The 23,608-nt window shown below is 43.3% G+C and overlaps 2 protein-coding genes across 14 annotated transcripts; both read right to left on the reverse strand.

The window, feature by feature from the left end:
• Positions 1-32: 32 nt before the first annotated feature.
• hgs (hepatocyte growth factor-regulated tyrosine kinase substrate) lies at positions 33-19,318 on the reverse strand. 12 transcript variants are annotated; one of them, XM_076266485.1, is made up of 21 exons: positions 19,177-19,318; positions 18,062-18,146; positions 17,877-17,952; positions 17,523-17,615; positions 14,547-14,664; positions 13,719-13,771; positions 13,535-13,603; positions 13,267-13,391; positions 12,714-12,827; positions 12,027-12,153; positions 11,561-11,656; positions 11,083-11,121; positions 10,688-10,855; positions 10,113-10,326; positions 8,269-8,441; positions 7,938-8,078; positions 6,001-6,175; positions 5,438-5,571; positions 5,068-5,163; positions 1,934-2,020; positions 33-1,646 (listed from the first exon to the last, which is right to left on the reverse strand). In XM_076266485.1, exons 1-21 carry the CDS (start codon positions 19,211-19,213, stop codon positions 1,551-1,553), a joined length of 2,316 nt encoding a protein of 771 aa, XP_076122600.1. In that variant the 5' UTR covers positions 19,214-19,318; the 3' UTR covers positions 33-1,550. The 12 variants fall into 12 exon arrangements, with proteins under 12 accessions (XP_076122600.1, XP_076122599.1, XP_076122606.1 ...); XM_076266484.1 differs by having other exon boundaries at positions 12,714-12,830; XM_076266491.1 differs by having other exon boundaries at positions 10,113-10,323; positions 12,027-12,125; positions 12,716-12,800; positions 14,547-14,670.
• Positions 19,319-20,718: 1,400 nt separating this feature from the next.
• cldnk (claudin k) lies at positions 20,719-23,588 on the reverse strand. 2 transcript variants are annotated; one of them, XM_076266498.1, is made up of 2 exons: positions 22,716-23,588; positions 20,719-22,025 (listed from the first exon to the last, which is right to left on the reverse strand). In XM_076266498.1, the coding sequence occupies exon 2, from the start codon at positions 21,827-21,829 to the stop codon at positions 21,179-21,181; it is 651 nt and encodes a 216-aa protein (XP_076122613.1). In that variant the 5' UTR covers positions 21,830-22,025; positions 22,716-23,588; the 3' UTR covers positions 20,719-21,178. The 2 variants fall into 2 exon arrangements, with proteins under 2 accessions (XP_076122613.1, XP_076122612.1); XM_076266497.1 differs by having other exon boundaries at positions 22,712-23,588.
• Between the last annotated feature and the right edge of the window lie 20 nt (positions 23,589-23,608).

The following is a 23,608-nucleotide window of genomic DNA, read 5'->3' on the forward strand; positions in this document are numbered from 1 at the left end:
GTCGAAAATTAAACCACACATGAACCAAAATGTGGACAATAAAAGAACCAGATATTTATTAAATATAATCTTACAATTAATTCTTGAAGTCAGACAGATCAGTATGATAGAAGAGTGTTCACAAATGCCGTTAAAGGGTTACAGAAGTCACTGGTTGGTGTATGTTACAAACATGCGCAATATAGAACCATTCTACAGCACTGCAGTCTCACCAAAACTAACACACACTCACACACACGTTCGCAGACAAAGCAATGCACAATGAAAAGATTTCGTCACACATTCACACCTTCGTCCTCACATCCATTTTAAAAACTCCCAACTCGCGTTCCCAGCAACAACTCTCTTACTGATGTAACGGGATTTTAGTGTGTGTGCAATTGACCTGATGCCCGCAAGTTGCACTGTGGTCACTAATGATCAATGATTCCCCCCCTGACCAAAATTATTCACTAAGATGAAGAGCGACCGCCTGTATGCAGTACGTCATGGACCGGGATTCTTTGCAAAGATAGCTCAGAACAAACGAGGTGATAAAATGGCAGCTGTACCGCACTCCACATTTGACTATCGTGCTATTCATCTGTGTAGACAGTGTAAATATTTTCACACCTACTGTGCTCATTTGAAACTTCTCCCTCCACACCACAACTATCATCTCCCATCTCTACAAGCACGTATGAAGGTCTGAATGAGCAAGTTGGACAGTCAAGTGAGTGGATGGTCCTGTATGGCAGATTTGTTAGTGAATGACAAAAAACACTGGAATGTCGATTTGCATGGAACTGGGACAGAGAACGGGCTCCATCTTGGAAACACGGAGGCCCTGATAAGAGGGTTCCATCCGTGTCGCTGTCAATCGAGAGTGTTGAGGGTGGTTTAACCTGGCAAGCGTTCACCTTATCCATCCTTCATGGCAATATAGACCCTAAACCAGCATTTTGAAACAGATCACTACATCAGTGAACAATGCACTATAAGGAGGGGAGAAGGGCCATCACATACCACCATGCACGCACCTACACACACACACACACACACACTCACACATCTCTCTCTCCCAAGCACATACACACACTTTCACATCTTAAAAGAATCACTGAACACATGCAAATCTGCTTTAGAAAAATGAGACAAAAGGATGGTTGTGTCTTGTTCTTGTTGTTTTTGTTGTTTCTTACTTGTTTTAAATTCTACACCACTTTCTACATCTGAGCTTCTGCAATCCACCGGATAAGGACGAGACTACACACATAGGTGAGGACAGACAGAGGAGGAGAGAGAGAGAGAGAGTTGGCAGAGAATGGAGGTGCAGGTCTTCCCTCTCATGACTTTCCATTCTTCCCAGCTCCTACTTCATCTTAAGAGGGAGGGAGGGAGGGATTGGACTTTGGGGTGGTGCACGGCTTTGGGTAGGGTTATACGTGTTTGGGAGAAAGGTGTGGGTGAAACCAGGGGTTTAGGGAAAGGAGAAGAGGAAGGAGGAGTAGGAGGTTGGAGGGTGTAGTGTGTTGGACCCCACAGGCTGCAGGATGAGCGGGGGGCCGGTATCAGTCAAAGGAGATGAGTTGAGCCTCTGCACTGCCTGGGGGCCCCTGAACAGGCTGCTGTTGCGCCTGCTGCTGTTGACCACCAGGGGGCGCCATCTGCACACAACAACACATGAACATGAGCTACAATGCAGAAACATTTTCATCTGACACACAAGATGGTAAAATAAACAACACACTCTGGAGACTGTAACACTTCACAGACATGACATTAACACACAATATAAAGCACAGCTTTAGATCAGACTGCGCTTGTTGTAAGTAGCTGTGGATAAAAGTCTCAGCTAAATTAAAATGTTTTTTGGATATACTGTAAGCTAAAGGTATAGAATCCAATCTACTGAGTGACCGCTAAGACTGGACAACAACACAGGGGTACTTGCCTGCTGATACATGGGCTGCTGTCCAGGCATGTAGGGTTGCTGTGGGGGCATGTTAGGGTCCTGTCCGGGCAGAGCGGTCATCATGTTCTGCACAACAGTGAGAATGCGGATGGGTCAATGGCAAACAGAGATGAAACTGTTTCAAGGGCTATTTGTGTGCAGCACGAGCTGAGAGTTTCACAGAGCCGACCAGACACGACATGGGAGTAGTCTGTGGCTTTAGATATTGTGAGATAAGAGACAATTTCATCAAGGACAGTTTTCATTCTAGAACCCATACACAGCTTGACAAAAGCACCAAGCTTGAATTCACTGAGCTCTGTAAAGCAACCCATTTTTTCACAAATGTTTGTTAATGCAGACTGCACGACTAGATGCTTGATTTTATACACCTGTGGCAATGGGTCTGAATGAAACAAGTGTACATGTCACGAGTATGTGATTTAATGTCTCCACATTTTTAGTGATGGGGACGAGACCGGCTATGCCAAGTCCGAAACAAGACCGAGTCTTTGAAGGGTCGAGACCGAGTCTGTTGGTTTTCAAATACAGTCGAGTCCGAGTCAAGACCGAGTCTTTGAGGAAGCAAGTCCGAGTCGAGACCTAGTCCTTTAGGAGTCGAGACCGAGTCGAGAACAAGACCATAAAAACATGTCAGTTTTCATATTCATGATTTAATATCACCCCAGTTAATAATCAACAGTTAGGCCCAGGCTTGGAATTTCACCATTTTAGGGGCAAGGCCACTTGGCCTTCAGCTGGGCATATTTGGTGGGGGGCACAAAGGCCACATGTCAGGGCACCAAGGCCAAAGTTAACTATACAGTCGTAGGCTATAAAAATAATCAAAGTTGTATTCAGCCTATTCATATCAGTAGACCTGCATCATGTATGAAACATTACAAAAACATGAAACATGACATATTACATAGAACTGTAAATCATCTGATCATGTAATATTTAGATGTCTAGGCTATATTTAATATTTATATTAATTTTATATTTGGCCTGTTATGGAATCATGTATTGAAAAATTTAAGCACAGCTCAGCTTTAAGAAACTCAAATAGCCTAGATGCATGCTTAGCATTTTTTGATCATTAAGACTCCTTTCACAAACTCTTACTCAGCTGTGTAACCTCTGATTTTAATATTTACCTATATCTAGGCAATATTTGTAACATTTATTTTGCATTTGGCCTGTTATGAAATCATGTAGAACGATTTAAACACATTTTGAAACCTAAAGACCAAAGTTGGAGACATGAATGTAGACCTGCAAATTACATTTTTAATTTAACCGGAATACTCTGGAACGGCTTACTGTACAGGGGACTGCTTTACACCTTTGTGTTCGGTAAGGTCTGCTGTTTATTCTGATATATCGTTTAAAAGCTGAGAAAAATCATGTGATGTGATACATGTGTCTGTGTGATCAGTAGGCATTTTTTGTGACAGTCAAGCAAGTCAAGTCATATCCAAATCATTGAAATTCATGATTATTTACCCATGTTTTCATTTTAAAATAAGCTACAATAGGCTAGTTATGAACTGCTGGAGTTTTAATTGTAACAAACAAATAGACATTGCATTCATTCAAACCACATAGCCTACATCTGAACGGTTTATAGAATAAGATGAAATGTATACAAATAAAAATAAATGTATTTCAAGTAGACCTATTATAAAATAGCCTATTATTGTTTCAATATGCCTCAAATATTAGGTAGCCTAATCTAAATCATGAAAATATATTCAAACAGTTCAAGTTACACCGGTCATGACCGGTCACATGTCCAGGGAACCAATAATGTTGAAAAAGATAACTAATCAATCAATCAAACGCTGCCGCCGATGTCACTGCCAAACTTGACAAGCGCAACAGCGCAATGGGTTTTAGGAGGGTTTAGGACCGTCAACGCAATATCATATTATACATAAGCCTAACATGTGAAATAAGCTACTTTTCTATGCTGATTGCTGGCAGTTAGCTTGGCCTACTTACTGTTGTTAGCCTACTACTAGGCTGTAACGTATGGAACAGGGACGTGTTTAAGAGAGAGGGAGAAAGAGAGGCGCTTACTTTAGGTTACATTGGCAACATGTTTGCTATATATCAAGATTAAACTTAGACAAGAAAATGTTTCACTTTGCCATTTCACACATTTTAACCTAATATGGCGTTAACTAAAAAGCATAACAGATTCAAAGCCAACTCTTAACATGCCTCAAATTTGACGTTAGGTTTCTAACACGACTAATTTCGGATGAAAATCAACGTGGTGGTGGTTATGTCGCTATTTTGCACACTTGCAGACTGCTGTTCATTTTCTCCTTTGACTTGTCAGATACATCATCTGTGAAGCCAAACATTATTATGTTTTGGTATAAACGTAGAGCCTTCCATATTTGCAAGTTAGCCTACCTCAGTCTGTCTCATTTGATCTGGCACTTGCTGTTGGTCTGTCGCGTCGCGTCACTTGGTACAATGACAGGTTCGCTCGCGTGACGCATGCAACAGCACCTAAGCAGATTTTCTAAAATCGTAAAGTTAACTCCTTAATATCTATGAAAAAAATAAAAAGTCGTCATTTCAAGTCATTTGTCTCAAGTCTAAGTCAAGTCTCAAATTCATGAATAGCAAGTCAAAGTCAAGTCGAGTCTTTTATACATGTTGGTCAAGCAAGTCTCAAGTCTTAAAAAATGTGACTCGAGTCTGACTCGAGTCAAGTCATGTGACTCGAGTCCCCCATGTCTGAGTAATGCCCGTCAACATTGCATTTTATTATTATTTTTGTTATGTGTTGTGTATTTTTTTTTTATATGAACATAAAAAAATGCGTTGGTCTCGAGGACTCGTTCTGAAATTACGAGTCCTTCTCCTCCCACTGTGGTCCGAGACCGAGTCTTTGAAGGAACAAGTCCGAGTCGAGTCCGAGAAAGCAGAAATCGGTCTCGAGACCGGTCTCGAGCACTACATCACTGCACATTTTTGTCATATAGTGTATTCATACTTTGAGGCCAGCCTGTACATCTGTCAGTGTGGTGTATTTTATAGTATGGCTGTATATAGTATGGCTCCAAAAGACCAGTGCGTAGGTGATGTGATGTGATGTGATGTGGTGCGGTACCCACCTGCATGTTGTAGGGCTGGTAGCCCATGTAGGCGATGCCATTAGTGGGCCCAGCTTGAGACATGGGAGGAACAGACTGGGCCTGAGACGCCACGTTCTACACAGGGCAGAATCCCACAGCAATATTAATCAATACTTAGCAGTAAGTATTGTATAAGTAAGTATACAATACAATACAAGAGCTAAGCTAAAAAAATCCTTGGGACATGTAAAATACTATTTCCAGAGCAAAGACCAAATATGAGATACAAAAAATAAGTGATTGTCACCATAACCATTATAGTATTACAGATACAGATGTTTTTTTAAAGATCTTTTAACTAAGATACAGTGTGCTGCTTCATGAACGGACTGTCGAGTGTGCCCCTCACCTGGTAGCCCTGTGTCGGGGTGGGCTGGTAGCTGGAGTAGGCAGGGGTGGTGGTGGGTGGAGCCTGCCCTGGGGGTGGCGCTTGGGCGTTGTTGCCTGCATTCTGGTACATGTAGGCATTCACCATGTTTGGATCTACAGAAGAGACAGGGTACATTCAGAAGTCACATGCTGGATAAATACAGCCTGGCCCGGCTTGCTTATCTATCTCACCTCCCTGCACTGGGTTTCAACAGAATATAGTGCTGGATAAATAAGAGAAATAGTTGTTCTCTCCAAACTTGAGTTTTTCAAAAGTGGATATCTTGTATTTATTCATCTTATTTGTTAGCGACCATGTAGAATTTTCAACATAAATGTTAACCATTTGATGCATTGTAACAGAGTTAGCATTAGGCTAATTTACATCTGCATCTGCAGTTGTAATTGATGTATAGATGAAGAGAGTTCTCGTCTTTTAGAGAAATGCAGAATTATACCTGGATATTAAATCTTTTATAAGACTTAGTCACTGTGGGACATTTAGGGCATTTCAAAAGCAGAGCAGTGTCTGATGCCCCTCACCTGTCGGGGGCATGGCCTGGTAGGGGCCTCCAGTCTGTCCGGGCTGGCCCATGTAGACGTTGTGCATGGGGGAGCCCTCCACGGAGCCAGCGGGGCTAAAGGTGCCGGGGTAACTGGGGGGGCCGGCAGGTTGGTACACCACCCCTCCTGCCACGTTAGGGGGCAGTGACTGCATCTACACACACCGCAACACAAGAGGGGGGTATTGAATTACCTGCTCCTTTAATGAAAAAAAATCACCACGATCAGTTTCACTAGGTCAGAACCGCACACGCACACAAGGGTGCATTTCCTAAAAGGAGGGACTGAAAACAGATTTTGGTTCGTTCTGAGCAAAAACATTATTTTTTCGTTCCTGTTCCAGTGTTTCAAGGCCTCTCCTCTAAATGGTAACCGGTTAGAACGTTACAGAAGAACAGTCAATAACGTTCCTTTAAAAATGACATTGTCTTTACAAATTGATTTATGGCCGGTGGCACAATACTATACGCTTTTTTTTGCCCAACAGCCTTTAAGCTTAAAGGGACACCAGGCAAGCCTGATGCTTTTTCTCTACGAAACTCCCCCTCGCTCGATTTGAAGCGCTTTTCCTTTTCTTTGCATTTTCCATCAAGGGTTTTCGCTGCTTCTTCGCCGGCTCTGCCATTATACGCACGTTTGCAACAATCGCTAGCATTTCGTTAGCCTGCCTCTGGGCTGTGGATGCAGGATGTAAACTGATCCTGCTTCGGTCGGCGGGTACGATACACTGAACTTGCAAGCGGGATATTCTTCCTACAGGCAGTAGGGGCGGGCGAGAGAGTCTTCATTCGCCCTGTAATGAGTCATTTAACCATATACCGACATACAAAGATGAATAATTAACACAAAAACGTTCCCTGGTGTCCCTTTAAATCAAAGCACTCTGTTAAAATCACTGTGTTTGAATTCAGGCATGGGGCAAGATTTGAAAGCAGGCCTATATAATATTAAATCTTGTCTGATAGCCTAACTTCAGGCAGAGAATATGTCCTTGCTTTAAGCCCTGTAATAGCCTAACCTACTGTATGTGTGGTGCTACTAACTGCATGACAGGCCTATATATGTTTTCCTAGTGTCTCTGGTAGCCTAGGTTTCATAACATCTGACTAAATTGATCCTATAAGGGGTCTGGGGAACAATTTGTGGGCAGGTGTCTTTCCAAGCCAATGGACTATGAATAATATTCAAACAAAGGTTAATCGGAACGATAAATACCGTTATTGACCGGTTATCTAAAATTGAAAATAAAGTTTTTACTCCGGCGCAAGTGAAATTGGTTTTGTTCCCGTTTTCGGTTACGTTCATCTGAAAACTGTGTTTGTTTCCGGTTTTCATTTTCGTTTTTGAACCGTTTCTAATCCCTGCCTAAAAGTACCACAAACAACGACCATTGTGAAATGATAAAAGACATTTTGAATAATGAATATGCTCTCTTATTGTCTCTGTTACCACAATGGTTACACAACAACAGTAATTGGGTGGAAGCAGTTCCAAACAGCAGCGGTCACTCAAGCCAAGTGTATGACATGTTCACACTGTCCACACTCAGTTTAGATATCAACACACTGATTTGCCTTGGTGCCAGAATCAGCATCATTTTATTGTCAAGAAAAAAGAAAAATCAAGGAATTTGACTTGGTGAAATGGTGCAGGACACATAAGAAGTATTGAAAATAAGGATTCAGTAATTTCCTGTGTATTAGCCACATTGTGTCTAAGCTGTGCAAGTTAAAAAATGAAACCATATTAATACCATATTAACAGCCCCCATGTATTAACCTCAAAGCTGAAGAAATTTAGCAAAATGAATGCATAAGACGCGGCTAATAGTTGGGAAATTACGGTATAATAAGTATGTATGTGAGAGATCTCTGTATCAGGAGAGTGTAACAGTGTGGCGGTAGACGGACGCTGACCTGTGCGTAAGGCAGTGAGAAGGCAGGCATCTGCGCCCTCATCTGGATGGTGTGCTTCTGCTGCTCCAGGCGCATCTGCCGCTCCTTCTCCTGCTCCTGCAGCCTCTGGATGGCCAGCTGACGCTGCATCTCCAGGTACTCCTGCGCCACGGCAGCCAATCACAGATCAGCATACTCGCTCCACATCCAATCACACATCATCATAGACAAAGGCTGACGAACGAGGGACTTTTGATTGTTTTGGACAGGCCCAGTAGCCCTCCAGAAGGTCTGAGGCATTAGTCATTAAAGTTGATGTGGGCACAAGGTCTCTCTCTTGCCTCTCGCTTACCTGTTTCTTCTGCCTCATGACGTCTAGTTTCTGGGCCAGCTGGATCTGTCTCTGCCTCTCGGCCTCCTCGGCGGCACGTCGCAGCTTCTCCCTGTGCTCGTCCCGCAGCGCGTTCAGGGCCGCGCGCGCATCTCTCACCTGGGCCAGCTTGTCCTGCAGACCCTCGTAGTATACTGACCAGAGGACATACGACAGGGAGAGGAAAATAAGTAAGCAGCATTAAATGGCTCAGGAACACACACGCAGACAGCAGTAAAGGTTCTCCATTAACACTAAGGAAAACCAAAAGAGCCCGCTGGTTGAATAACTTGTGAACCTACAGTAATGAGTGAACATTCAATTCACTTCCTGCCTTCATACATGACCTGAGGTGCTAAGATGCAGGATAGTAACAACAGCATAAACTGCCAATGTTAATAAAACATCACCACAGGCACAAACTAGCCTTAAGTATCTGTAAAGCACCTTATGACAATGCTTATTTAAACAGCATAACATAAACTACCGGTAATAATACTGAAACACCAAACCATCACACAGTGAGAGGTTATAATGACTATGGGCCCTTATTACAATGATGGGCAAAGTGCAAAGTCTTAAGTCTAACTAAAGCTAATTTAATAACTAGACAAAATCGAATTGCTAGTTTAAAACCACTAGTGCAGTGCCCGTTCAAACATGCCATTCCTGAAGAAAACCCGTAGCTCAATTACATGCCCACAGGTATGCCTGCTTTAAAAATAGGATGATAGGGAAACATCATTCCAGCTAAGCATTCAATAATGAATACTGAATATTATAATATATTAGCCTATAATTAATGTGGCCTCTAATAAATTTAGGCATGGCTGCATGTGACATTTCTACAGATCAGAATGACATAATGACAACTGTTTTGAGTTAAGGCTAAATGTGTATAGCTTACTGAATAACTTCCTAATGCTATTCGAAGCTTGCACATACTTTTATTTTGAGTGGTCACTACATACCCGTGTTTAATGGCGTGATAAGTGCCGTCGCTCAGTCTGCAACTTGTCTAACGTTAGCTATGTGGCATTAGCCTATCGCTCGTTTCAATTTGGGACCTTGCAGTCGGAATTGTCGTTTTAGTCAAAGTCTCTTGAAAGTCCAAAGTAGCCCGGGCTATTCGAGTGGTCACTACATACCTGTGTTTGTTGGCGTGTTGTTGCAAGTAATCATTTTATGCAAGCAAACTGCATACAGGGAGTCTTTATTGTTGAGGTCAGGCATGATAATCATCTTGCATCTTAACCCACAAGCGGTTCCCGAGTAATCTGTTTAAATTGCGACTGACTATCATCAAAGTGAGACCTAGCAGAGCCCGTTCTCTGGACCTAGCTACTGTTACACGATCCATGGGGTGGAGCTCCCCTTAAACTGGTCCCCTTGGAAACAGTGCAGTGCAGCGATAAACGTCCTACGTAAATAAGCATATTTTGAAATATGCATTCAAAAATCTTAAAAATCGAGAGTGCACACCTTTGTGCCAGGCGCGAGCCACATACGAAATCTTAGGTCAGTCTGACAAACGGTCAGCGAGATATGCGTGCCACAGACACACACACACACACACACACACAGATGCTTCTTGCTTTATAGATAGATGGGGCAAGACATTGAAGTGCAAACATATAAACCACAAAAAAGCTGTATTTTGCTTTGCTGACAGACTTTGCGCTTTGCCAAATAAATTAGGGGCCTATGTGTGGGTCCAGCAATGTGGCAATCCTCATTTAAACAGACTATTACAAACTAATAATACTGAAACAGCAAACCATCACACAGTGAGAGGTTACACTGACTATGTGTGGGTCAGCACTCACGTCTCTTCTCGTCCAGCTGGTTGAGGATGTCCAGCAGCTGCGGGTGCATGTTGTTGATGGACTGGAAGAGGGAGAGGACAGCGCTGTCGTTGGTGATGCTGCGCCCGCGCATGTGGTTGCTCTTCATGCGGTTCAAGAAGGTGGTGACAGAGTTCTGCAGTGCCTTGAGGAACTGCTCATGGTTCTCCTCCGACTCACCGTTCTGGTACTGCTGCTAAGGAGGCGAGCAGAGCAGAGAGAGCAGTGTGAGTCAGGGGGTCACACACACACACAGATAATTGCTGCCTTTGTCACAGATGCTAGTCTGAAGGTTAAACTGGAAAAGCATCGACCACACTCAGAAGTATACTATTTAAAAAAAGTCCAAATATAGCTTTGATGAAAAGCATGGTGTCCTTCGCAGGGTAGTAAAATGGATTTTGTAAACAAAGAGAAATTTTGTAATCGAGTCCTTCAGAGCTTAATGGGCCTAGTAACTGTTGAAAAATAGCTGTATATCAAATAACTGTTGAAAAAAAACACAAGGCAAATAAAATTGATTATTTTCTACTGAGGGTCTCAGTACTCAGATGTACCTCCACAATGTTGACTGGCTGAACAACAGGTGTGTGGGTCTCCACGGGCTGGCTGATTGGCATAGGAGCTTCAGCCAATGGCACAGGAGCTGGAGCAGAGGGGGTGGGGCTTTTGCGCACCTCTTCCTGTTTCTTCTCCCAGTAGGTCCGGTTGAGGTATCGGGCCAGCTGGAGAGTACAGGACAAAACAGTACAGGGTAGGGTAACCTGGGTGATCTGGGCTATGAGGAAGCCAGATGTTCTCCGTTAGGGAAGCTAGATGTTCTGCACTAGAGGCTAGATGTTCTGCACTAGAGAAGCTAGACATTCTGTGCTAAGGAAGATGGGACATTCTGTTCTACTGCAGCTGGATGATCCATTACGTATGCTCTAGAATGGCAAGCGTCTGGTCTTACCTCAGGATCCACATCTTCAGCTGAAGGGGCAGAGGAGTTCTGCAGAGGAAAGGAAGATCAGCGAGCATCACTAAAATGCATCTCAATGACACATTCGGGTCACACAGGGTTCTCTGAAGCCCCCTTTTTACTGTAATTTATCTCCCATCATCGGGCATAGAATTGAGTAGAATGGTCATTCCAACACTGTGTGTTCACAACAAATACAACACAGGCTCAGTAGTGTCCCAGGTGATAGGAATAACATAGGACTTCATCAGGGTATATTCCACAAGCTTAACAGGTGGAACAAAATGTAAACCAATGCCCCACTCATGGACCCTAAAATCCCAAAGGCATGTGGTTACTGATCAAATGTCTGAACAATCTGTATGATCCTGCCAGCTGATCTGCATGAACATAAATGCATAGCGCTGCAGTGTGTGGAACAGGACAATGTTTAGTGTTCTTCACTGGGAGGGAGAGGAGGACACCTTACCACTGGAGAGGAGTAGAGGGTGCTGACAGGAGGGGCAGATGAGGTCACGGGGGTCGGCTCAGCTTTCGGGTACACCCCATAGGAGCCCTTATGCCTCTGTGGGAGGAAACAGCAGCAGGGAGGGGTCAAAGGGTATTCAAAGAGGTCAATCTGGGGTCACAAGCAGCCTGACCATTGCCTCCTTCTATGCACCATTTCAATTCTTTCAACTGGAATTCACTAGCCCAAGAATAGCCAAATCAGGATTTGAGTGGAAAAGATGTTTAGGCCGGAAACAAACATGTAATTTAAGAGGGCTGTTATGTCTATGTGTGTGTGTGTGTGTGTGTGTGTGTGAGAGAGAGAAGGGGGGGGGGGGACACAGAGTAGCAGATAAAGAGTGTTTGTGTGTGGGTGGGTGTGTGTGTGCGTATGACAGAAAAAGAGATTGAGTGTGTGTGTGTGTGTGTGTGTGTGTGCTACACACCATGCGCTCCTTCTCCTCGGCCTCACTCTGAGACAGGGCGATGGCGAGCTGCAGCTCCTCCTCCTCCTGCAGGGCCGCCTCGTCGCGCTTCGGGGGCATCTGTGGTGGCGGAGCCGTCGCATCCCAGACCAGAGACAGAAACACAGAGAATGTGCAGGTGAGAACACGTCACTCTGTTCTCAGATCAGTTCCTTACTCGCTTTATACGCCCACTACGGTTACATGGCTTATTGCATCAGCATTAAACATAAACAGTATCATGATCAACAGAACTTGTTTAACCCACATTGCAGCTGTTCCAAAATGGTCAGAATGACTACAGATCACTACCAAAGCAAACCACTGTAAAGCTAATGGTCGAGAGAGGGCAGTAGGAAGTATCCATTCGTAACAAGTTACCAGCAATGTAACAATATAACATGGCAACAGCAGACTATGAGTCAAGACTAACTATTCTGATAGACAAACTTTCTAAACTTCTGGAGTTTTACTATGTACTAAAATCTCCTCACCCAGGTGCTTTTAAGTGTCACTCTAGCAGAGAGCGTAGGGTTTGTGCATATATGCCGCAAAACATAACCACCATGAGACAGACCGCAAGAGGAGATGTTTGACTTGTGACAGCTTTTGTAAACACGGCACAATTTTAGCATGTTTCAGACCCTAAAACTGATTCAGTGTGTCGGTACCTGGGACTGCTGGGAGAGAGGGCTAGTCAGGTACTCGGGCGGAAGCTCGGACGGCGCGACGCTGGGGGCCTTGCCCTCGGACTTCCTAGGAGGGGGAGAGAGGGAGGGGTGGCTGCTGAGGAGAAGGGATCAGGGAGGAACACACAAGCCGTGTAAATCTCTGCAGACAGGCAGGCAAGCACAGTATGCAGACACTCAACAAGCCAAAAATGCCTGCGCGCACACACACACATGCGTGCACGCAGCCACGGAAAACAAAAAACAGAGAATGCACCAGCCAAAAGCTCAGGGTGCTCAGAAACACTGTCCTGAAGACAAGCGCCCCAGTACTGATGGAGACAAATACTCTCTTTAGTTCATGCTTACAAGTGTATCATGCTGGTGTGAACATTCAAAGAATGCATACATGGAGTTCTGTTTTTTTCATGTTAGACTTTGAGACAGCCCAGTAACAATCAAGAAAGAAAGTAAGAGAGATTTCAAAGAATGAGTGGTTATGAAATGGGTGCTTTGCTAAAAACGCCTCCATCGTCCTGTGTGTGAGAACTCACTTGTTGAGCTGCTCGAAGCAGGGCTCACACACTCTCACTTCCTTCTCAATGCCAAACTTGGGGATTGTCGAGTACTTCGAGGAGCACTTCCCACAAAAGATCTGCCCACAGGCTCTGCAGTGGTGCTGCATATGGGGGTAGAATTAAGTCAGCATGACACACACCATGACACACACACACATTCACCACACCACAGTTTCTCAATCACAATCTCTGTCTGTCTGTCTCTCTCTGTCTCTCTCTCACACACACACTCAGGAAATCTCACCTTGCGCGTCATTACTCCGAACTGAACTCTGCAGCGATGGCACTCCTCTGCATCCACCCAGTCCGGGGCCTGAGGAGACACACACACACAGACACACACACACAGATATTAGTCAACCACTGAAGAATGAATCTGCTTGAATACTTTCAAGTTTACAAAGAAGTTAAGCAACTTTCTCTCTTACCCTCTCAGCCGCAAACATGGCATCGCTCTCCTTGAACTCAGGGAACACATGTCCTGTGAGCAGACATGTGGTTAGATCATGACCAAACAAACAAACAAACAAAGGGATTTCAGAGCAAGGTTTCTCAAACCAAAGGGCCGTTCACACCAAGAACGATAACTATAACGATAACAGCAGAAAAGTATCGTCCTAGCTAATACGAATGATGAGAAACTGTAACGATAACGACATGAAGAACAAGATCATTTGGGATCACTTTCAGAGCGATTCAGAATGATAAACAGCCAATCAGAATTCCTCAAATATTAGCTGTCACATTCAACAACACTTTCCTTATCGTTGGTCAGTGTGGATGCTTTTTTAGATTAGATTCGATTCAACTTTATTGTCATTGTGCAGAGTACAACTATAAAGACAACGAAATGCAGTTTGCGTCTAACCAGAAGTGCAAAAAAAGCCAAAAAGATATAGGTAGGTGGTGCACAGTCAGGTCAAGAAATAGTGTAGTGTAGACAGTAGTATACAGTTGATTTACAGAAGGTGGCTTGGAGTAGTATAAATTAAATATAAATATGTGCAGTGTATTAGCAGTTACCTTATAAGAGCAATAAATATGGCTATGTAATATGAACAATGTATGAACAACATGTACAGATATGTGCAATGTAGTAGCAGTAACAATATCATAGTAGTAAGAATAATATAAATATTTGCAGTGTATCAACAGAATATAATAAGAAAACAGAATAAATATGGTATTTTCTATCTTTATCGTTATCGTTCCTGATGTGAACAGCCCTTTGTGTTGTGTCTGCGCTGTTGCCTCACCCTCCACTTTCATTATCTGGTAGGTGTCCTGGACCACCTTGTACTTTGGCTCGTTGCGGAAGGCGTGGGCCCACGCCTGGATCAGGTAGAGGATCTTGTTCCTGACATTAGGCTCCGTCTGTTTCTGAGGCAAGGGGAAACCTCATCATGAAAACTAGCAACTAGCACACCCAGCCAATTAAATTCAATGAGCTTTATTGGCATGACCATTTAAAGAGAAACAGTGTTGCCAAAACATACACACTATATAAATATAAAACATAAACTAGCATAGAATCATAAAACGGTATGTAACTATTGTTTGTGCACATACAACACGCAAAAGAAGTCAAATAGATGGTGTACACCTCTCTCTCTCTCTCTCTCTCTCTCTCTCTCTCTCTCTCTCTCAACAAACACACATACATTATCAAAGTCCAACATAACATACACCAATTGTCTTTCAGACGACACAAAGAGTCACATGCAATCAAAGCCAGACAGTCTAATCCTGATGACTCCCATAAAATACAAACATCTTTCCCCATCCCCAACATTCAAATCCAGTCAAAGTTTGAAGGAGTAAAATTACCTGAAAATCCTCCGATTATCCAACTATATATACACACACACACACACACATAACACTGGGCTTTTGTGATTTTAAAAAGTCATCAGCGCCTGTTGTTTACTCAGTCTGTGTGTGTGCTAGCCCTGCTCTTGCTTTCAGACTGAGTGTGCAGGCTCCAGAGAGGAAGTCCCCCCTCGGCTAATCTGTCTCTGAGAACATGTGATCTGATGACATCACCAGGAAGTCAAATGCTGGATGAGTCAGCTCGGCCTAAGGTCCACAGGCATAATAATCAGATCACAGCACGAAGGAGAAAGATGGCGAGGGGAAAAAACTATATACAGGCGATGCCGCAATAACCTGGTGACCCGTTAAGCGTGTTTACACGGGTACAGGGTGTGAGAAGACTGTGGACCATAAACAGTCAAATATGTCAACTTATACATCACCAAGGACACGCAAAAAAGACAACACTACATTTCCATGTCACCTAATATGTACAATATTGGGTGTAATGATGACATTTCATATGTTCATGCTTAAATGGCTAGTGCTTACTACTGCAGCGACAACATTCATCAAACAATCCATAATGTGGACAATAATGTACATTATTACTGCACAATGAATTACAGCTTCTGGGTTTTAGAAAAAGTTTGCTATCTTTATGTGACCCCAAACAACAATGTTGTTTTTATCCAAAGACTCAGGTTAAATGAGGCCTGCATCCACACACATAGCAATGGCAGGCATACAGACGATCATTCCAAACAAATGCCCCGGGGTGGAATAAAGTTCAAATCATTCTGCCAAACCTTACAAAACCTACCACAGGAGGGTTCACTTTTCTGGACACAGGATTTTGAAAAGCTTTGGTGTCACTTTTACAATCACTGCTGTTCAACGTCTGCATGGACACAGTATGAAAACAATCTTTATTGCTGTTCAATCTCCAACTATCCCAGAACTGGCCACAAAACACATTCCTGGAAGGAATCTAATGACAACCAATTCTTCAACAGCAACAATCTCTCTCTCACACACACACACACACACACAGCTAGATCAGCTCAACTGCTCTCATCAAATAGCATCATGTTAATGTAACAGAGCACCATATAATATACCATAATACAGAGAGATTATGTAAAGTCAGCAGTAAGCAATGACTACAAACATTAACCAAACCAAACCAAACATTAACCACTTCATTTACCTCTTAGAACCAACATTTTCATAGACCACAATAATTTATGATGTAAAACGTGATGGGTGAACAGCCAAAACACAGTTACACCAAGTGCTACACCTTGTGTCTTGATCACACAACCACCTCAATCAGTAATATGACAAGAGACTGCCCAATTATGATTTGGAATGGAAATTAAATTAGTAAAAAAAAAAAATTAAAACTTTAAACTTTAATTAAAAAGCGCTGACTCTGTGCTTGGAAGTACACTAGAGTCCCTAAAGTTGGTTGCTGAAAATCCGCTGCATGGACTACTTGTCAGACAACAGAGGGTTTTCAGCTGTTATAAGGTCCAATATAGAAAGTCATTCCTGCCTATTGTTTTAACAATTTGTGCCACAAGAGGAGTATCATATTCACAATCCAGTTTACAACCAATTGCACAGACTTCATATATCCTAATAATACAACGACAATGTCTACAATGACCTATTCATTTGAACAACTTGATACAGCCCTATACAGGCTAAAGTTACCTTTAGTTTTGTTCTAGCGCAACGTGACGTCTGGCTTTAGTGCAGTCTAACGTTCTGACAAGCACACCAATTGCCTACCTTGTTCTTGCCCATCTGGAATAACTCCTTAAAACTCCTAGCTTTGCTGCCTCCATCCTTTCTGTTTTCGTAATTTAAACTTGTGATATCCATGATGAGTATTGAGTTAGTGAATTAGCTCAACATTGTGTGCTGATAACCATATATAGATAGCCGAGTAAAAGAAAACAACAAGTAGCCTATTGCGTGTCTGCGTGCGTATTCTCTCTCCTGCTCAAACAAAATGCGTGCACGTTAATTTTGATAACGTGTTCACTAACTTTACGTATTAGAAAATGGTAAATAGCCTAATGGCATGCAGCTAAAGGGATACTGTGCATAGTTGGGAAAGTATGGTAGGCCAATTTGGTGTGGATACACACACAAGGGAAATGTTCTGTTGTTGAGTAGTTTGATGGTACGCACAGTGCGTACGGACGTACATCTGCAGGCGCGCCTGTCCTAAATGTATTTATTTTTGACTTCTATGTGTGTGATATATGTAATATTATTATGAATTGCTGCTGTAACAGCATAATTTCCTTTTGGCATTTAATGAAGTAACCTATCTATCTATCTATCTATCTATCTATCTATCTATCTATCTATCCATCCATCAGTACAATGAATTGAAGAAAGGGCACCTTAAGAAGTTCTTTGAGCTCCTCCATGGTCTGCTTGCTGGCCACCTCATCATGGATTGTCTGTCCACAGTTCTTCACAACAGACTCCAGCACCTGTGCAAAGACATTATGATTGACATTGCAAATAAATAACACAAGTATCACATAGTTACATAGGAGTGCAACAAGCACATGGACTATACAGTAAAACACTGCTTTGAAATGTTCTTAGTAGTGAAATATACTGAAATCATTGAGGTACAAACAGATGAACATTTCACATAATTATCGTGTAAATATAATAGTCTATGTCAGATATTGACATGATGCAGCCATATTTCCAGCAGTAACCTAATGTTACTCTCCATCACTCACCTCAAGAGCATAGAGGGCCACGTGAGGATTCTTATCATTTAGCTTCTTTTTAATGGCACCGATTGCGTATTTCGCCCTGGTGAAGAAGGCAAACATTGATCTCAACCGACATATGCATGAATATCATCTCTGTCGTAACAACAGAACAGCATGCATAATAAAGTCGACTGGAGAGCGCTACTTACTGCGTATCTCCTTGGCGGATGAGGTCACAGATCTGCAGAATGGACTCCCAGTCTGTTTCCAGTAACAACTGGCTTGTGGCCTTGTCTGAAAGTGAATAACAACGAAATACAAAATATGAGTGATAAACAAAGCGTCGGCTCTCTCTCTCTCTCTCTCTCTCTAGCCTGAGAAATCTAGTGCATTAACATCTGATTGGCAAAATACATAGCTATCAAACCCAACTTCCCCAACCTGTCTTTCTTAAAGCAATACACCAATAAAAACAAATCAAGAACATCCTTTTTGCTCTTTAAAAAAATCGTGATTCATCTGAACAAAATGGCAAGACTGCTGTCAGAACTGTAGGCCTAACAAAAATACTTGCTGTTACATGTAACACTGAACTAACGTTACAGTGTAAACATCTGATAACGTTAGCTCTTCGACTGGCTTCGACGTTAGTTCTTCGATCAGATGCATTGGAAAGGCCGAAACATATTTCACTATAACATTGATAGCTTCCTGGCTATACATTCCAACCTCCTCGAAGTTAATAGGTTAACGGCTAATAATGGCTAACATTGGCTATGCGCCCTTTAACGATACACTGTCTGGCTTGTGCGATTAAACATTGTATTCACTAAATGACTTTCATTAAATGGCTTCTGCCTATAAAGGTCTTCGATATAACTAATCGTCACAAGTTATCTACTCGAATGGGAGTGCCACTCTGAATTTTACTAATTGAGACAGAGAATAGCTTGTTCGCCAACTTCGCGTCTTGCCAGCTAGCGATAGCTGGTGAGCACATCAGCTGAACCAGCCAGCTAGACGCAGCCCGTGTGACGCCATACGTGCAGTAAACCTCTCTCAAATGTGCTGAGGGGATGAACAGTCTATATCAACCGGTAAGTAAAGACTGACAAAGGTAAATCGGTTAATTCAACCATTTAAAGGTGGCAGCCTGGTCATTAGGCCCCAACTTGGCAGTAAACAATGGGTGACGACGCTTGTTAGCCTGCTAGCTGGGGAGCTAGCAAGCCGAATCTCTAGACTGTCAAAAACAACAATACAAAAATGGAAGTAACGTTGTAGTTACCCGATCGATAAAACAATTATTGTAGACGCATCTTACCAAGAAGCCTCTCAAAGGTTCCACCACCTTTTCCCATGATGTATACAAGGTTTCCGACTCGCCGACTACAATGGTTTTGATCAACGAAACGCTAGCTAGCTATGCAACCCAAGCAGCAAAGTTGTCTATCGTCGAACTTCCTGCTTCCCGTGTCGTAGAGTTTCGTAGCCAATCTAGAACTAGAGTGAACAGCAATGTACACAAACCTATTTTGATATCGCCTCCCAGTGTCAATTTCAGAATGGGTTCTAAAGAGTAGGTTAAAGGGTCACGTTCTTTAACTGTCAATACATAACATAACTTTCAAGACATATAGGCTTACTTAAAAAAATATGATCAGTTATTTGAGTCATCCAGCGTTTATTAATTTCCGCATGTAGGCCTATGCCAAAAGCCTTTAGCTTACATTGATTTTACTTCATGGTAAAAGCATTGGACAATAATTCCTACACCTTTTCCATAATAATAAAGGACGCATACAGTACGGTTTTATTTTACTTCCTCAGTTGACCAGCTCCATTAGGTCATGTGTGAGTCACCACATGGCACTCAAACTACAAAACACCATTGTCTGCTTGGCAGCAGTCAGAGCTTCATACAGTGGTAGCCTGCTGCACTGTTCGAAGGATTTCAGCATATGCATGGGTACAAAGCAGACAGTGAACAAGAACAATGTTAAAGATTCTTTTACATTGGAATTATGACTACAAAGTTGACAAACACAATCACACACACACACAATGGAAAACATTCCCTGTCTTGCATGTGAATGAATATCCCACTGAATCAGCAATATGGTATGGTTGACCTGACATTGCATTGGCTTCCATTATCATCAGCTTCAAAACAATGGGAGACGGGGTGATTCTACACCAGATGATGTCATTACCTTAGGAGAGTGAGGAGCCTTTTGTCCCTGCACTAAGAGGCCAGTGTGCACAGTGGTACCAGAAAAAGCAAGACGCCATCGTCTGATCTTTGGGGCCAAGAACCATGTGTCCAGTGTCCAACGTAAGAAGAGAACCTTCCCCCACTGGCCCCTTGTATCTTTTTACTGGCCAAGAAAAGTCACTTTTACACAAAACTGTTTATACAAATTATAAAATTGTAATGAGCCCCCTCTTTATTTTAGTAGCCTCACATGCTTAGCTTCAACCAGTTAGCATCACAGGTGAGCTGCTCTTTTGCATGTCTGGGGCCAGAAGGCCATTGCTTAAGTTGAACCCTGTAAAAACACCTCTTAGTATAACATGCTGCATTCTCAATTCCATATACCGTGTGTTATTGACCCTGGACATGCTACACTGTAACAATAACAGAGAAATACATAGTAGGCCTAATATACAATACATATGTGCCTTCACTTTCTCTCTCTCTCTCTCTCTCTCTCTCTCTCTCTCTCTCTCTCTCTGTGTGTGTGTGTGTGTGTGAGACTGAGCTACAGAGAAAGAGAGAGAGAGACATAGAGAGAACACCCATACATGTATAAAAACATTGCTCTACCACTTGAATAGTCTCTCCATTATTAACAACAGAATCAATGAGTTAGACAGACATATGTTTTTTTCTTGTCTTCTTAAAATATGAATGTAAAATGTACATATGAAGTATATGATGTTTTAAAAGTTCATTTGAGCAAACCCACCCATTAATAACTTTTTAGTTTAAGTAACTAAAATATTAAATGATTTAGAATTCAACACGGAAACGTAATGTTTATCTCATTGACCGAGAATGACAGATTTTGAAACAGTTTGCACAAAGCTTTTATAGGACGGAGGACTTTATTTGTTTTATACACACACATAGACAGGGTTATTGGAGGACATAAGAGTTGGAATAATTACATGATTTCACATTTCTCTTCACAACCTCCATTGGACAGTAACCAAGGCCATGATCATGATACAAAATACCATATAGGAACATTAAAATTCAATCTATTACAATTGGGAATACTAAGAGAGAGGATCCCTGGGGTGAGAGCTGTTGTTCGGCAATGTTAGACGTAACCTTTGACCTGTGCGGCACCCCCTCCCCGGCGCGGGCTGCTCTCCCCACTGCTGAAGGTGGGCGAGGAGGGAATCCCTGGGGGGCTGGAGCCGGCGTAGAGCAGGGAGCCGCCGATCAGGAGCAGGGCGGACGCACCCCAGCCCAGGTAGAGCGCAGGCCCCAACTCACGCTTGTGTGGCGCCGCCACAAACGGGTCGTAGAAATCCCTGATGATGGAGTGGGCGGCCCAGCAGACGGGCACGAGGTAGAGGAAGCCCGCGATGACGAACATGGCGCCGGCCACTCGGGCCAGACGTGCCTCCAGGCTTGGGTGGCCCACGCACTTGGTGCACTTGATGCCCAGCACGCCCAGGGTGAGCGCCAGGCAGCACAGGAGCACGGACATCACGGTGAAGCCGCGGGCGGCCTGCATGTCGCTGGGCAGGGCCAGCAGGCTGTCGTACACCTTGCACTGGATCTCGCCGGTGCTCTGGACGATGCAGTTCATCCACAGGCCCTCCCACGTGATCTGCGCCGTCACGATGTTGTTGCCAATGAAGGCGGTGACGCGCCACATGGGGAGGATGCACACCAGGAAGCCGCCGACCCAGCCGATGAGGGACATGACCAGGCCAAGAAGTTGCATGCCCGTGGTCGCCATGACTATGAAAGGACGATGGTGACTAGCAACTTGTTCTTTGGTCTCTCAGGGTGAGCGAACAGTCCACTCAAAATCTGTGGAATGGATTAAAACCTTCACCTCTTTCAGGCTAGTGTTTTCAATTTTTGTCTTCTTTTCCTCTGCCTCTTGCTCTCCTTATCCACTCAGCTACTGAGGAGGGCTGTCAGAATGGAGCCTGTTAATCAGATAAGCGACAAACAGTGAAAATCAAGCATCGTGGGTTGCCACATTCACCAAATAACTAACAATGTGCTGTCATATCGTCCACTCTCCATAAGAAAAAAGCCCAAACCATGTCTGGGCAATCTATTATTAATTCTCAGTATTTTCACCATTTGCATAATCTAAAACATCACTGAGCTTGTCCTTATCATAAGTATTTTGGAACAGGCGTGGACAGTGAACATTAGTGGATTCCAGGAAGAATAGGAGAGAAAGGGTCCTTTTCACACCGCCGTGGGTGGAGAGCTACGCCTGGCAGAGCGAGTGGATTATCTCAGAAAAACATGAGGCGCGCCTGAACACAAGACGCTTTCATGGGACGCTCTGGAGTGGGCCAAGCAGACCCGGGTCTGTTCATGCCTGCTCTGCAAGTCAATCACCCTCCACATCTGCCATACATAACAGGACAGCACTTCAATAAAGAAACAAACTTCTCACATCCCATCACTAGTGTTGAAGTTAACAAGGGATGTGAATATCTGTCAATGATTTTGTGATTTTATAGAATGGTCAGTGTGTACAGTGTACACCATCCTATTGACAATGTGTCAATAAGCTTACATGTGGCACAAATATGTGGCATACATATCACATAGAACATAAAGATCCAGAACGCAGAGATCATCATATAGATCTTACCTACAGAGTGGAGTGTGTTGTTTATTTCTCTCCCAAGTCTTCTTGTGTTAGTCCTGGATCCCGTTTGTGTTGCAGCATCAACCGTCGACAATTTGGTACAACTAGATAAGATGCGGTTTGCCTAAACACCAAGGTTCATAGGTAACCTTGACACACAGGTGGTGGAGTCTGGTGCTCTGGATCTGAAGGTGTGCTTCTCCTGGCTGCTGGTGGCCGTTTGGGAGGTGGCGAGGACGGGACTGGAGCGAGGGTCTGCCCTTCAGGATGCCAGTGAAGGGTCTGTGTGAAGGGGCAGTGGGCAGAAGCACGCGCATGCGATGCGAGCGCGCCCGTGTCAGCGTGTGTGAATGCGTGAATGTGTCTGAGTGTGTGTCTCCCAGTGCCTGGCGTTGTCGCACAATGCCCCGCTGTTCTCTCGCCCTCGGTCTCCTCGAACCCAACCCCCCACCTCCCCAAACCCCACTCATCAATCCATTCTGTCTTTCTTTTTTCATCTTTTTTCCTTCTTGTTACTTTATGTGAGGCCTCTCTTTTCATCTTCCTCAGTTTCCAGTCCATGTTCATGTTTTATGGGTTCAGCAGGGGTCCCTAATCATTGTAGTCTCTGAGTGTTTCCTTTCAGATTGTGTTTTATGTAACATTCTTTTTATCTGCTTTCTTTACACTGGTTTATATATAGCTGAGAATGACTGATATGACCTTCTGCATTTCCTCCTTACCTGAATAGTCTGAGGCTAAGCCTGACTGTCTTTGTTCACATCTTTTCTCTGATCTGATATACTGTATCTGCAAAGAATCGGTCAAACACCATGTTGATAAAGGGACCGAAACCATGTATGCCAGGACACTGTGTTTATGTGACTTATGATACGATCTTGAAATTCCACTGATCCAAAT

Source organism: Alosa pseudoharengus, unplaced genomic scaffold (assembly GCF_046254945.1).
Source record: "Alosa pseudoharengus isolate Yale_2024_CS ecotype anadromous, Long Island Sound unplaced genomic scaffold, YU_APseudo_1.1 YU_APseudo_1.1_scf_4, whole genome shotgun sequence".
In the NCBI taxonomy this organism is placed as follows: Eukaryota; Metazoa; Chordata; class Actinopteri; order Clupeiformes; family Clupeidae; genus Alosa; species Alosa pseudoharengus.

Coding starts and splice junctions, on each gene's coding strand:
- hgs (XM_076266480.1), bottom strand. CDS start 19,213: ATGGGAAAAGGTGGTGGAACCTTTGAGAGGCTTCTTG. Junction 10,856..11,082: donor CTGAAGATGTGGATCCTGAG/GTAAGACCAGAC, acceptor TGTACTCTCCAG/CTGGCCCGATACCTCAACCG. Junction 6,176..7,937: donor TCTCACTGCCTTACGCACAG/GTCAGCGTCCGT, acceptor CGGTGTGTGTAG/ATGCAGTCACTGCCCCCTAA.
- cldnk (XM_076266498.1), bottom strand. CDS start 21,829: ATGGCGACCACGGGCATGCAACTTCTTGGCCTGGTCATGTCCCTCATC.